At 41.3% G+C, this 13,436-nt stretch overlaps 1 protein-coding gene across 1 annotated transcript in view; it reads right to left on the reverse strand.

Annotated features, from left to right (window-relative positions):
- LOC132835936 (CUB and sushi domain-containing protein 1-like) overlaps positions 1-13,436 on the reverse strand; it is a 2,426,762-nt gene that overhangs the window by 214,921 nt on the left and 2,198,405 nt on the right. The window contains exons 46-48 of the mRNA XM_060855058.1: positions 6,107-6,187; positions 3,522-3,635; positions 1,101-1,289 (exon numbers count right to left, since the gene is read on the reverse strand). Of these exons, the coding sequence (XP_060711041.1) occupies positions 1,101-1,289; positions 3,522-3,635; positions 6,107-6,187 (384 nt within the window). The remainder of the gene's footprint in view (positions 1-1,100; positions 1,290-3,521; positions 3,636-6,106; positions 6,188-13,436) is intronic.

The raw sequence follows: 13,436 nt of genomic DNA on the forward strand, positions 1-13,436 counted from the left end.
AGACATGAAAAAACAAAAAGAAACGTGCATTTTCATTTTTTGAATGATTTGCCAGGAGGAGGGCTGACCAACAACACGTCTTCAACCTCAATGGTTTCTCCTTTACTGCCTTGATGGAGCTGTCTCAAAACTGAATACAGCCTACCCACATTCGCAGCAGTGAATCTCTTCAATGTTATGCAGTGATCAGTTAACACATGATCTGCAAGCGGTTGGGATCCTCCTTTCTCCCACAAAATGAGTGCGTTTCGATGGAGTAATGCTTCATCCTTGACATGAACAGAACAATAAGCATATCTACTCAATAGACAGACTGGGAACACTACCCAAAATGATTTCCTTGGCACTGTGTGGCCTTTAAATTGGTTCATATTAGCCTGCTGCCATGAACGCGACACAGGAAATGATTTGTCATCGGCCCCAAGACCCCATGATTTTGGAACAAAATTTGCACACAAGGGATCTGGTTAGTTGTCAACTCGATACCTGTAGGCACGTAAGGGCTGATCACAGGTCGAGGGCTGAATGTTTGGGCCACTCCCAGTGATCCTCAGTGAAGTGTCAGGTTTGAGAGCAATAGCCATAGAGTGGTCAGAAATGGAGGGTGGCAATTGGAAGGAGTAAGATTAGAGACCAGCAAGAGTTTTCTGAATCAGAGTGGTGTCAGAAGAATTGCTGGGCCATGTTGTACTAAGTCCATTTTACAAAAGCTAACTTTTTGGCAGCCACATAGGAATACAGGTGAGTTTACATGCGGATCAAATTTTGGGGAAAACCAATTTTGTTTAGGGGCCAATGAGCAGACATTCTGCTCCTTAATGGCATTTGTATAGAGCCTAATACCAGATTTAGGTGCAGAGGTTGACATAACAGCTCCTATTCAAAGCTCAAAAACTGTACCGTGTCGAAACCCAACTCCCTTGGCTCCATTTTCCAAGTTAAAATGAGCACAGCTGCATTGAATGTCTTGGCCACGACCTCCAAAGCCTGACCTTTGGACCATCAAGTCATCGCTCATTGTAAACTACACTGAGCAAAAAATTACATTTCATTCAAATAACAGTTGATACATATTGCTTAATTCTTACAGCAATTCTTACCATCGAATATACTCAGCTCATCGAACTGTTTTTCACTTTGAAACATCTCCACAAAAATAGTAATATTGTACCGGTGTTCCACTCGAATTGTCCAGGAACACGTTTGGAAATTCGGATAATTTTCTGGAAATCTTGGGCTTAATATGACTCCTGAAGAGGCTCTGCGAATTTCATTTACAGGACACTGTGCTGAAATACAAGTGGAGATCTGATTATTACTAGATCTCTGAAGAGCAAAAAACATTCTCAGGTAGTCACATCCATAGTTTTCACCTGTAACTGGGTTTCACTTCTTTCAGGAATGATACTCTAAAAGTTTCACTTAATTTTGCATACAATTCTTGCTATTGAGGATCAAAAGGGCCTGAACTATTTTTTAATGTTGAGAAAGTCTTTCCTAAATGGCTCAGATCAAATGTTAAGGTTATGCCTGTCTTGTGCAAAAAGTCACCACTAAAGAATACTTTTTCTGTATTTCTTACTAAAAAGTCATAGATTCATAGAAGATGCAGCACAGAAAAAAGGTCATGTGACCATCTAATTATTCTAATCCATTTCCAAAACTTGGCTGATAGCCCGATATGCCTTGGCATCACAAGTGCACATCAAAACACTTCTTAAAAATGATGAGGATTTCTGCCTTGACCACCTTTACAGTCTGTGAGTTCCAGATTACACAGCCCTCTGGGTTAAAAAAAATCTTACATCTCCTCGATAACCTTATCTTCTATGACCCCATCATTGAGCCCTCCACCATGGAAAAGGTTTTCCTTTGTCTACCCTGTCCATCACATTCCTGATAAAGGGCTTATGTCTGAAACATCGATGCTCCTGCTCCTCAGATGCCCGCCGATCTGCTGTGCTTTTGCATTGCCATGTTTTTGGCATGTCTAGCATCTGCAGTCCTCACTTTCTCCTTTCACCCTGTCTATGCCCCCTCATAATTTTGCACCTCTCTGGTGTTTCTGCGCCGTACACTTTTCACAGTGAACTTGCTCCTCTGGCGTTCTCCCCGTGCCTACATGGGTTTCCTCTAGGTGCTCCAGTTTCCATTCACAATCCAAAGATGTGCAGTTCAGGTGAATTGGCCATGCTAATGTTTCAGTTGTATAGCGCATGGGTCACAACCCATGCATTTATCAGAGAGAAGTGGGTCTGGGTGCGTTACTCTTCAGAGGGACGGTGTGTACTTGTTGGGCTAAATGGCCTGTTTCCACACTGTATGGAAACAAATCTAATTGACATGATCATGGCAGGTCTGATCATGGCATCAGCTCCATATTACCACCTACCCCAAACAACATTTGACTCATTCCTTCATCAAGAAACCATCTACTTTTAACTGAAAAATAGTTAATGACTCTGCTCACACCATTCCTTCAGGGAGAAAGTTCTAAAGAATCCTGATCCTGAAAGAAAATATAGGGTACCAGATGGGTTGTGATCGATGTGCTATACAACTGAAACATCAGTATCTCACCATAGTATTCTAAGCCTTTTTAAAAAGGCTTACATTCAAAAAGATGGCCTCAGTTTTACTTGGAACTTTGGGCTGTCACTTTCACATTTCCCTCTCCAACCTAATATGGTCACTATTTGCAAGTTCTTTTTATGAAAGTGTTAACAATTGCAGCTTTGCTACGTATTAATACTTCCAATATGCAATTGACTTTGCAACTGACTGGAAAACCAACAAGCGCCTTGCGTTGCACATCTTTAAGGAAAGCCCCAATATATTGTTTCTCAATCAGGCACTGAATAGGCCAGCAACAGGACCCGAAGGTTTAAGTTCTGCCCATTTCAGTTTCTGAAGAAAGGCTAGCAACATATTAAGTGGCAGTGCTGTTCCCGGGACACCCACCCAAGGCTGAGGAATGTCGTTGGATCATAGGCCATAGTTGAGTGACAGGAAGGTGAAATGGAATTGGCAGTGAGGACACTGAAGTAGCCAATAGTAGGTGACCTCTTTACCAATGTCAGGAACTTCAATCAGGCGTTTAACAAGTGACATTCTTGGGATTCCAAAAGCAAACACATTTGAGTTTGTTTATCAATGCCTCCTGTATAACGAGACACCCATCCACCAATGGATCAATTGTAATGGCAACAGAAGGAGGCCATTTAGTGGGAATTAATTGGCCACTTGAGGGCCTCAATTGGTGGCAGGGTGGGAGGACCATCCATTGGCTTTTTACTGCAAAATTAAGCAGAATTGAGGCAAGAAGGTAGCTGGGTACTCAAACTCCTACCTGATGAATGAGACCTAACCCTAAACTCCATCACCTGCCACAGGGGAGGGGATTCTGGTCTGGCCATGTTATGGATTTTCCCTATCATACTGATGTATGTATCCGTTTTGCAAGTTGAGCAGATTGTAGTTCATCTTATAAAGAAGCCACATCTCCACGTGTAATTCCTTACCTTCACAAGATGGAAGTGTCCCTTCAAACTGCAATCGTGTTGATAGCCTGCAAGTCATGAGCTCACTGCCAACAAGTGTGTACCCAGGGGGACACTGGTATCTGACAATATCACCTAATAAAAAAAAGCATACACTTTTACAGAGAACTTTTCTCAACCTGAAGGCACCTCATAGCCAATCAAGTACTTTTGCAAAATAGTCATTGCTGCAATATAAGAAACCTTAGTTAATTTGTCATCAGCAAGTTCCTACAAAAAACAATGAAATGACCAATCAGATCATTTTATTTTTGGATGCTGGTATCGGTATAAATGCTCCTCTTTGAATAGCACTATTTGGTCTTGTACACCTGCTCAAGGTGGGAGAGGGGACTTTGGCTGGACATTGCATCTCAAAAGCTGACACTTCCAACAGTGTAGCACCCCATTAGACCATAAGAAATTGGTGTACAATTAGGCCATTCAGCCCATTGAGTCTGCTCCACCATTTAATTATGACTGATATGTTTCTCAACCCCATTCTTTTGCTTTTGCCACAGCCCTTGATTCACCTACTTATCGAGAACCTATCTATTTCTGACTTAAATTTACTCAATTACTTGGCTTCCATAACATTACTGCAGCTTGAATTGAAGTCTCTGTCTGAACTACATTCTTGAGTATCTAGTCTGAAGTTTGAATCCACCACTGGTTGACTCCAAGGTGAGAAAGCTACTATAGAAACAAGGCTGAAAACATCTTATCGTGGTCAGGTCCTACGTAAAGAAACACCTCCAGCTTTTACCTGTTCAGCTAGGATTTTTTTGGGGGGTAGATACGCTGCCACCAATTTTCCGTGAAATATTCATCCACATAGTTTACTAGTGTTAAATAATGAAGAATTAAACACCAATAAGTCTCGAGTAGAAGAAGCGTGCACTTGAGTGACAATAGTTTTTAATAATTTTACCACCTTTATGCCACTGGCAATGTAAACCTACTCTATCAAATGTCCTGTCAGCTTTCAACTTCATAAAAAGAGAAATCTCAGCTTGTGGAAGGAACACAGTTAGCTTCACCAGCTATAGACTGGATACTGTAATGAGTTATCCTCCACTTTAGGAGTTTTCAACCTGCAATATTATCTCAGGGTACAGTATATCTGTAATTATATGATAACTAAAACAACTTTCTGAACCTTACCAATATCAGCACTTTGATACCTAACTTAGCAAGTCGAGAGAAGACGTGGGCTTGTGTGCACTTAATTATGAGACAAGAACTTTTTTTTCTAGTTCAGAGGAAGGGTCACTTGATCTGAAACATTAACTCTGATTTCTCTTCACAGATGTTGCCAGGCCTGCTGAACTTTTCCAGCAATTAGTTTTTAGAAATTATTTTCCGTTTTACAGCATTCACAGTTCTTTGGTTTTTACTTTTTTATAACTGTTTATGAATATTTATTATAACAATCAAATCTGAATATATTGTAGGAATGAATACTTTATGGAAGAGTATTAAAAATTGCTACAATGACTATTCCACTTTAAATTTATAAATGTTGTTTGAATCCACCTTAAAAAAAAACTGGAGAATCAATCAAAATAAGATTTTGTCCACACAATGTCTTATCATTTGCTGGTGCTTTTTTAAAAAAAGAATTCTTATGATTCACCATCCATCCCAAATTGTATCGCAGGTGTTTGGTAACCCTTTAAGATCCTGCACTTTTGTACAATATTTTTGCTAGTTTTCTGGCACTTATTCAAAAGCTGCATATGGTACATTTTATTTCCAATAACTTCCATTAACTTAATTAACACCTTATTTTTTCATGGAAGTGACTCTTGACAGGCAGACCATCTGGCACCTGATCCGCTGTTGGCAAAATGGTCTGGCAGTGGGGAGGAAACAAGAATCTTGCCAGGATGCCTTTGCACTTCATTTGCCAACATCCCTTCCTCCAAGCCCATTCCCAAAGCCTCATGAAATTCAAACCATTATATCTGGAAGACAGGCCAGGAGGGTCTGGCTGTTGATATCAGCTTATCAGCTGACCTTTGTTCATGATGTCAGCACAAGATGGGGTATGATTGCAAGCACTGTCTTGCTTCTGTTCAGAACTTTCTATCATAAATGAATGGTTGCATATCCTGTAGAATCAGCTCTCAGTCCAGATTCTGTCTGGCATAAAATCTTCCTAAACTATATCTTCTAGCCCAGTTCACTGAATTTAAATTCAATCTGATGTAAAGTGACCAATTCTGTAAATCAAGCTCTTTTTTTGCTGAAACTTTCCCAAAACTGCTTTTCAAAAAGTAGGAAGCTCGTCATATTCTCTTCTGTTAAAGTGTGTGATACAAAGATTGCACGCATTGAGAGAAAAATACTTGAATCTTTTGAATCTTTAGCTTTAGAAATTGGTTCTTAAAAATCAGTGACAAATCTAACAGATCTAACTCCACACCACAATGTATATAATTTCAAAATATGCAAGCATATTAGGCAATTGGCATCATATTAGGAACCCTAACTTAGTGAAATATCTATGATTTAATGAAAAATGAATATTTGTGAAATAAATGTATTAATGATACTGCACTTACCTATTTCATAGTCTTCATCCTCAGTCAGTATTGTAGCCAAAGGAACAACTGGGGGCTGCTGACACTTTTTAAGCCAGTAAGCTGGAAAATAAATGCAATTTAAATCACTTACTTACTTAATAACTAAGTTAACTCATTATTCAACATGCTTCAATGCACTTTATTCAATAAAAAGTTCATTTCCATCCTATGTTAAAGGAAGAAGCATTTCTTGATGTGTCAGAAAATCCCTGGCAAGATCATTTGAAAACCACTTCCCCTTCCCTCATATGGGTTTATTTTGCATTGTAGGCTCGTGATTCTTATAAATAAGTAATAAGGAATTAATAAACTTGCATTCATTTTGATGTCTTTCACAACCTCAGGAGACCCAAAGATGCTTCCCAGCCAATTAAGTAATCTTATTGTACTGTAGCAATCAGAATATGAGAATACAAGAACTAGGCTAGTCAGCCATTCTAGTCTGCTTTGCTTATTTAGTAAGACGATGGTTGAACAGAACAGGTGAGTATATCGATGCCTGAATAGAACGTAGATCAACATTGCAGCCAATTTGTACAAAACAAGCTTTCACAAGAAGAAACAAATCTCAAAATAATCGTATTTATTTGTATTGTTCAAATAATAAATATCAGCTGGACACTGGTCTTCAAAATGCACCATGGGATTTAGTCCCAATTCTCTTCTTACACACTATTTGAAACCTTGACTTGCTAACTCAGAAATGAGTATGTCACTGACTGAGCCAATGCTGATATTTGACAAATAATAAGTGCATTCAGAGCTGTAGGTTTTTACCAAAAGTAGATAATATTACACAGAATATCAACCACTGATCTTTTCAAAAACAAGACTATAGTTTTTTTTTCTTGAACACTTCTGCAAATGGCACTGATACAATCACATTTCATATCTGACAAAACAGCCCAGAGAATTATACCACTCAAAACAGGAAGATAATAACCACTGTTAATAAAATGGCTAACATAAAGCTAAACTGAGCATCAAAATACATGGTTAACTTTCTAGACAGGTGACAATATGGAATACCTCTGAGTATCTGGTCAAATTAAACTCAGATATTTGAAACGAGTTTCCTTCCTCTGCCTGCCATAAGAGTCTGAGATAATTTACTGTGATAGCATCAACTCCATGTCAGCATGGCTCCACAATAGGAAAACAGAATAATCTTTTCATTAGAAATTCTGCACGCATCTTTTCAAAAAATGGAAGTGTTCATGTGCAGGAAAATATTATGTAATTAACACGATTAAAGGTAGTGTTACTCCCGTTAAAGACTTACAGTTATCCTGTCTGTTGCACATTTCATATTAACCCAAGGTGCAGTAACATTGCAGGTATTCAGGGTAGTCAATGAGTAGAAAGAATGATGTGAACTTGGTGACTGAAGATACGATGAAAGTGGCTGGTTTTCAGGAAACTGAGCATGATATTGAAAAAGAAATTGAGAGGTGACCTTTTAGAGGTTTACAAAATCATGAGAGGTATAGATAGGGTTAACGGTAGGTGTTTTTTCCCGAGGATGGGGATTTCAAGGCTAAGGGTCATATTTCCAAGGTGGAGGAAAGAGGTTTAAAAAAGACATGGGGACCAAATTTGTTACACAGATGATAGTTCATGTGTGGAATGAACTTCCCAATGAAGTGGTGGATGTGGGCACAGTTACAACATTTAAAAGACGCTTAGATAAGTGCATGAATAGGAAAGGTTTGGAGGGATATGGCCCAGGAGCAGGCACGTGGGACTAGTTTAGTTTGGGATTATGTCCATCAGGGACTGGTTTGACCGAAGAGTCTGTTTCTGTGCTGTATGAGTTTATGACTACGACTGACTCTTTTTCCAGGGATGGACATTGCTCTATTTCTTTCCTCGTATTTTCCTTACAGACCTTTCAAGATATAACTCTTTAAATACCTTTCCTACTTCATTTCATCTCTTTCAAGAAGCACAAGAAGTTTTTTTTTCTACATTAAAGACTGCTCTTCTTGTTTTGTTTTCTTTGTGGAGTCTAAGGTGATATCAAAAGAACAAGATTTTAGAGTCAACACAGTGGTTGGTTGGATAATACTCCTGGTTGCAATGAGAGGACAGAGTACTATTGTCTACATTCTACAAGGGGTAGGATAAAGGTCATAGATTTTGTGAAGGATATAGTTGAAAAGAGTGGCAGAACATTGAAGAAATAAAAAAGTAAAGCACCACAGATGCTGGAAATCTGAAACAAACACAGAGAGTTCTGGAGAAACTTGGAAGTATGGCAGCATCTATAGAGAGAGAAAGAGAGTTAATGTTTTGAGTCCAATGTGACTCTGGTTCTGTTTTTCCAGTGCTCTCTGTGTTTAATTAGAGAAACTGAGCTTTCATGCATGCAATGATCATTGAATGTGAGAGTGAAGTGTACCAGCTGTGCTACTTGAAACACAGCCGAAGCATGCAAGTTCACTCCTAATGATTATCCAAATAGGAAGCAGAGATTAAAGGTCTGGTAGTTAAGACAAAAAAAAAACTTGCATTTATATTCCATTTTTTCATGTCCTCTGTCTTTCTCAAAACACTGCCAATGATTCACTTTGGACATGTAATTTTGATAACTGTTTTGGCTCTATGACCCATTGCCATGGTCACAACATTAGATTGCTAGATCAGAGAAAGTTATTTCAGATCCCAGCTTGACAGTTTGAGAATTTGAGTCAATCAAGAACAAATCTAGAAATAAAAAGCTGGTGTCAATGGAAAATGACCACAAAGCTGTTGACCTTCTTTAATAAAAAAAACATTGGTTCGCTAATTGACTTTTAAAAATCTCAACTGTGGCTATGTCTTAAAAGAAGGCTTTCTACCTTTTTGCCAGTCTGACCTTTGTTTGCCTGCAGTCCCGCACCAATACAGTTGACATCTTCAACCTCTGCAGTGGCTTAGCAAGCTACTGAGCTGTACAAAACCACTGCTGTGGTTGTAGAAGGCCTGCCATGACCTTTGCAGAGCTAGTTAGATGAGAAATGAATAATAGCTATATCAACACTATGCAGGTCCTGAGATTTATTTTAAAATGACAGTTTATTTGTGTCAAACAAAATCACAGCTATCAATTGTGATGGATAGAAATGTTACTTATTCCACTGAATGAAACTGATAGCTATCCAGCACTGGATGTTGGACCAATGTTCTGGCAATACAGAGAGAGTGTGGGTAGCATCCACAGACATGTGAAACATGGTTCAATGTCTTTGAAAAATGATGTCATGTGAAGCCGCATGCAAATAAGCAAGAGAAGAGGTTCAATTGCAGATTCTTGCTCAGCTCCAGAGATCATGGGTGGGATAGCAATCATTCCAGAGATCTTTTGAATATGATTGGATATATCCAGCTCCAGCTCCTCACATACTGCATTAGGGAACTGGAGCTGGAGTTGGAGGAACTGAGGATTATTCGAGAGGCTGAGAGGGTGATAGATAGAAGCTACAGGGACATAGTTACGCCAGAGAACAGAGGTAGCTGGGTAACAATTAGAGGTGGGAAGGAGAGAAAGCAGGCAGTGCAGGGATTCCCTATGGCCGTTCCGCTCAACAATAAGTATACCACTTTGGACACTGTTGGTGGGGACGGCCCAGCAGGGGCAAGCTACAGTGACCGGGTCTCTGGCACGAGGTCTGGCTCTGAGGCCCAGAAGGGAAAGGGGGAGAGGAGGAAAGCGCTAGTTATAGGAGACTCTATAGTTAGAGGAACAGACAGGCAGTTCTGTGGACATGGGAGAGACTCTCGGACAGTTTGTTGCCTCCCGGGTGCCAGGGTCCGAGACGTCTCGGACCATGTCTTCAGAATCCTTAAGGGGGAGGGTATGCAGCCAGAAGTCGTGGTGCACATTGGCACCAACGACATAGGTAGGAAGAGGGGTGTGGAGGTCATTCAGGAGCTCAGGGAGTTAGGCTGGAAGCTGAAAGCTAGAATGGACGGAGTTGTCATCTCTGGGTTGTTGCCGGTGCCATGTGACAGTGAGGCAAGGAATAGGGAGAGAGTGCAGTTGAATACGTGGCTGCAAGGATGGTGTAGGAGGGAGGGCTTCAGGTATTTGGACAATTGGACTGCATTCTGGGGAAGGTGGGACCTGTACAAGCAGGACGGGTTGTACCTGAACCAGAAGGGCACCAATATCCTGGAAGGTAGATTTGCTAGCACTCTTCAGAGGTGGGTGGGGGTTAAACTAATTTGGCAGGGGGATGGGATCCGGACTTGTAGTCCAACAAGTACGTTAGCTGTTTTTCAGGATCTCCAAGAATGTAGGCAGGCTGTGGAGAAGGTAGCACTGACAGGGTGTAATTGCGGACACAGAGATAGGCTCAAGTGTGTATACTTCAACACAAGGAGTATCAGAAATAAGGTGGGTGAACTTAAGGCGTGGATCAGTACTTGGAACTACGATGTTGTGGCCATCATGGAAACGTGGATAGAAGAGGGACAGGAATGGTTGTTGGAGGTTCCTGGTTACAGATGTTTCAGTAAGATTGGGGGGTGGTAAAAAAGAAGGAGGGGGGGTGGCATTGTGAATTAAAAATGGTATAATGGCTGCAGAAAGGCAGTTCAAGGAGGATTTGCCTTGGAGGTAGTATGGGCTGAAGTCAGAAATAGGAAAGGAGCAGTCACCTTGTTGGGTGTTTACTATAGGCCCCCCAATAGCAGCAGAGATGTGGAGAAACAGATTGGGAAACAGATTTTGGAAAGGTGCAGAAGCCACAGGATAGTAGTCATGGATGATTTCAACTTCCCAAATATTGATTGGAAGCTGTTTAGATCAAGTAATTGGATGGTGCAGTGTTTGTGCAGTGTGTCCAGGAAGCTTTTCTAACTCAGTATGTAGATTGTCCGACCAGAGGGGAGGCCATATTGGATTTGGTACTTGGTAACTAACCGGGACAAGTGATGGGCTTGTTAGTGGGTGAGCATTTTGGTGATGGTGACCACAATTCTATGACTTTCACCTTGGTTATAGAGAGAGATAGGTGTGTGCAACAGGGCAGGTTTTACAATTGGGGGAAGGGTAAATATGATGCTGCAAGACAGGATCCAAGGAGCATAAATTGGGAGCACAGGCTGTCAGGGAAGGATGTCGTTGAAATGTGGAACTTTTTCAAGGAACAGATATGACTTGTCCCTGATATGTATGTACCTGTCAGGCAGGAAAGAGATGGTCGTGTGAGGGAACCTTGGTTGATGAGGGAGGTTGAATATCTTGTAAGGAGGAAGAAGGAGGCTTACATAAGGTTGAGGAAACAAGGTTCAGACAGAGCGTTAGAGGAATACAGGGTAGCCAGGAGGGAGCTGAAGAAAGGAATTAGGAGAGCTAAGGGAGGGCATGAAAAATTTTTGGCGGGTAGGATCATGGATAACCCCAAGGACTTTTATGCGTATGTGAGAAACATGAGAATGACGAGAACGAGGGTAGGTCCGATCAAGGACAGGAGTGGGAGACTGTGTATTGAGTCAGAAGATATAGGAGAGGTCTTGAATGAGTACTTTTCTTCAGTATTTACAAATGAGAGGGACCGTATTGTGGAAGAGGAGAGTATGAAATGGACTGTTAAGCTAAAGGAGATACTTGTTAGGAAGGAAGATGTGTTGGGCATTTTGAAAAACGTGAGGATTGACAAGTCCTCTGGGCCTGATGGGATATATCCTACGATTATGTGGGAAGCAAGAGAGGAAATTGCGGAACTGTTGGCAATGATCTTTTCACCTTCACTGTCAATGGGGGTGGTGCCAGGGGACTGGAGAGTGGTTAATGTTGTGCCCCTGTTCAAAAAAGGGAATAGGGAAAACCCAGAGAATTACAGGCCAGTTAGTCTTACATTGGTGGTCGGAAAGGGTACTGAAGGAAAGGATTTATGAGTATCTGGAAAGACACTGCTTAACACAGCCAGCACGGATTTGTGAGGGATAGGTCTTGCCTTACAAGTCTTATTGAATTCTTTGAGGAGGTGACCAAGCATGTGTATGAGGGTAGAACAGTGGATGTAGTGTACATGGATTTTAGTAAGGCATTTGATAAAGTTCCCCATGGTATGCTTATGTGGAAAGTCAGGAGGCATGAGATAGTGGGAAGTTTGGCCAGTTGGATAGAGAACTGGCTAACCAGTCGAAGTCAGAGAGTGGTGGTAGATGGTAAATATTCAGCTTGGAGCCCAGTTACAAGTGGAGTTTGGCAGGGATCAGTTCTGGGTCTTCTGTTGTTTGTAATTTTTATTAATGACTTGGAAGAGGGAGTTGAAGGGTGGCTCAATAAATTTGCAGACGATACCAAGGTTGGTGGAGTTGTGGATAGTGAGGAGGGCTGTTGTCGGTTGCAAAGGGACTTAGAAATGATGCAGAGCTGGGCTGAGGAGTGGCAGGTGGAGTTCAACCCTGTCAAGTGTGAAGTTGTCCATTTTGGAAGGACAAATAAGAATGTGGAATACAGGGTTAATGGTAGGGTTCTTAGTAAGATGGAGGAGCAGAGGGATTTTGGGTCTGTGTTCATCGATCTTTGAAAGTTTCCACTCAGGTGGATAGAGCTTGTAAGAAGGCCTATGGTGTATTTGCGTTCATTAGCAGAGGGATTGAATTCAAGAGCCGAGAGGGGATGCTGCAGCTGTATTGGACCTTGGTAAGGCCACATTTGGAATACTGTGTGTAGTTCTGGTCGCCTCATTTTAGGAAAGACGTGGAAGCTTTGGAGAGGGTGCAGAGGAGATTTACCAGGATGTTGCCTGGAATGGAGAATAGGTCGTACGAGGATAGGTTGAGAGTGCTAGGCCTTTTCTCATTGGAACGGCGAAGGATGAGGGTGACTTGATAGAGGTTTATAAGATGATCAGAGGAATAGATAGAGTAGACAGTCAGAGACTTTTTCCCCGGGTACAACAGACTGTTACAAGGAGACATAAATTTCAGGTGAAAGGTGGAAGGTATAGGGGGGATGTCAGGGGTAGGGGTAGTGGGGGCATGGAATGCACTGCCTGTGGGAGTGGCAGAGTCAGAATCATTGGTGACCTTTAAGCAGCAATTGGATAGGTACATGGATATGTGCTTAAGCTAGGACAAATGTTCGGCACAACATCGTGGGCCGAAGAGCCTGTTCTGTGCTGTATTGTTCTATGTTCTATGTTCTATGTAGATGCAGGTGTAACTGACACTGACAGCACCATGATAAAGAAGCATTGGAGAAGGATGGTGTGATCAATCATTTCAAAACTGTAGTGAAGTCAAGAATGTCAAGGAGAGAGTGCAACAGGATCATGAGCGCTATTTCAGTGAGAGATTAGTGGAATATCGGTTT

This window comes from Hemiscyllium ocellatum, chromosome 3 (assembly GCF_020745735.1).
Source record: "Hemiscyllium ocellatum isolate sHemOce1 chromosome 3, sHemOce1.pat.X.cur, whole genome shotgun sequence".
Lineage (NCBI taxonomy): Eukaryota > Metazoa > Chordata > Chondrichthyes > Orectolobiformes > Hemiscylliidae > Hemiscyllium > Hemiscyllium ocellatum.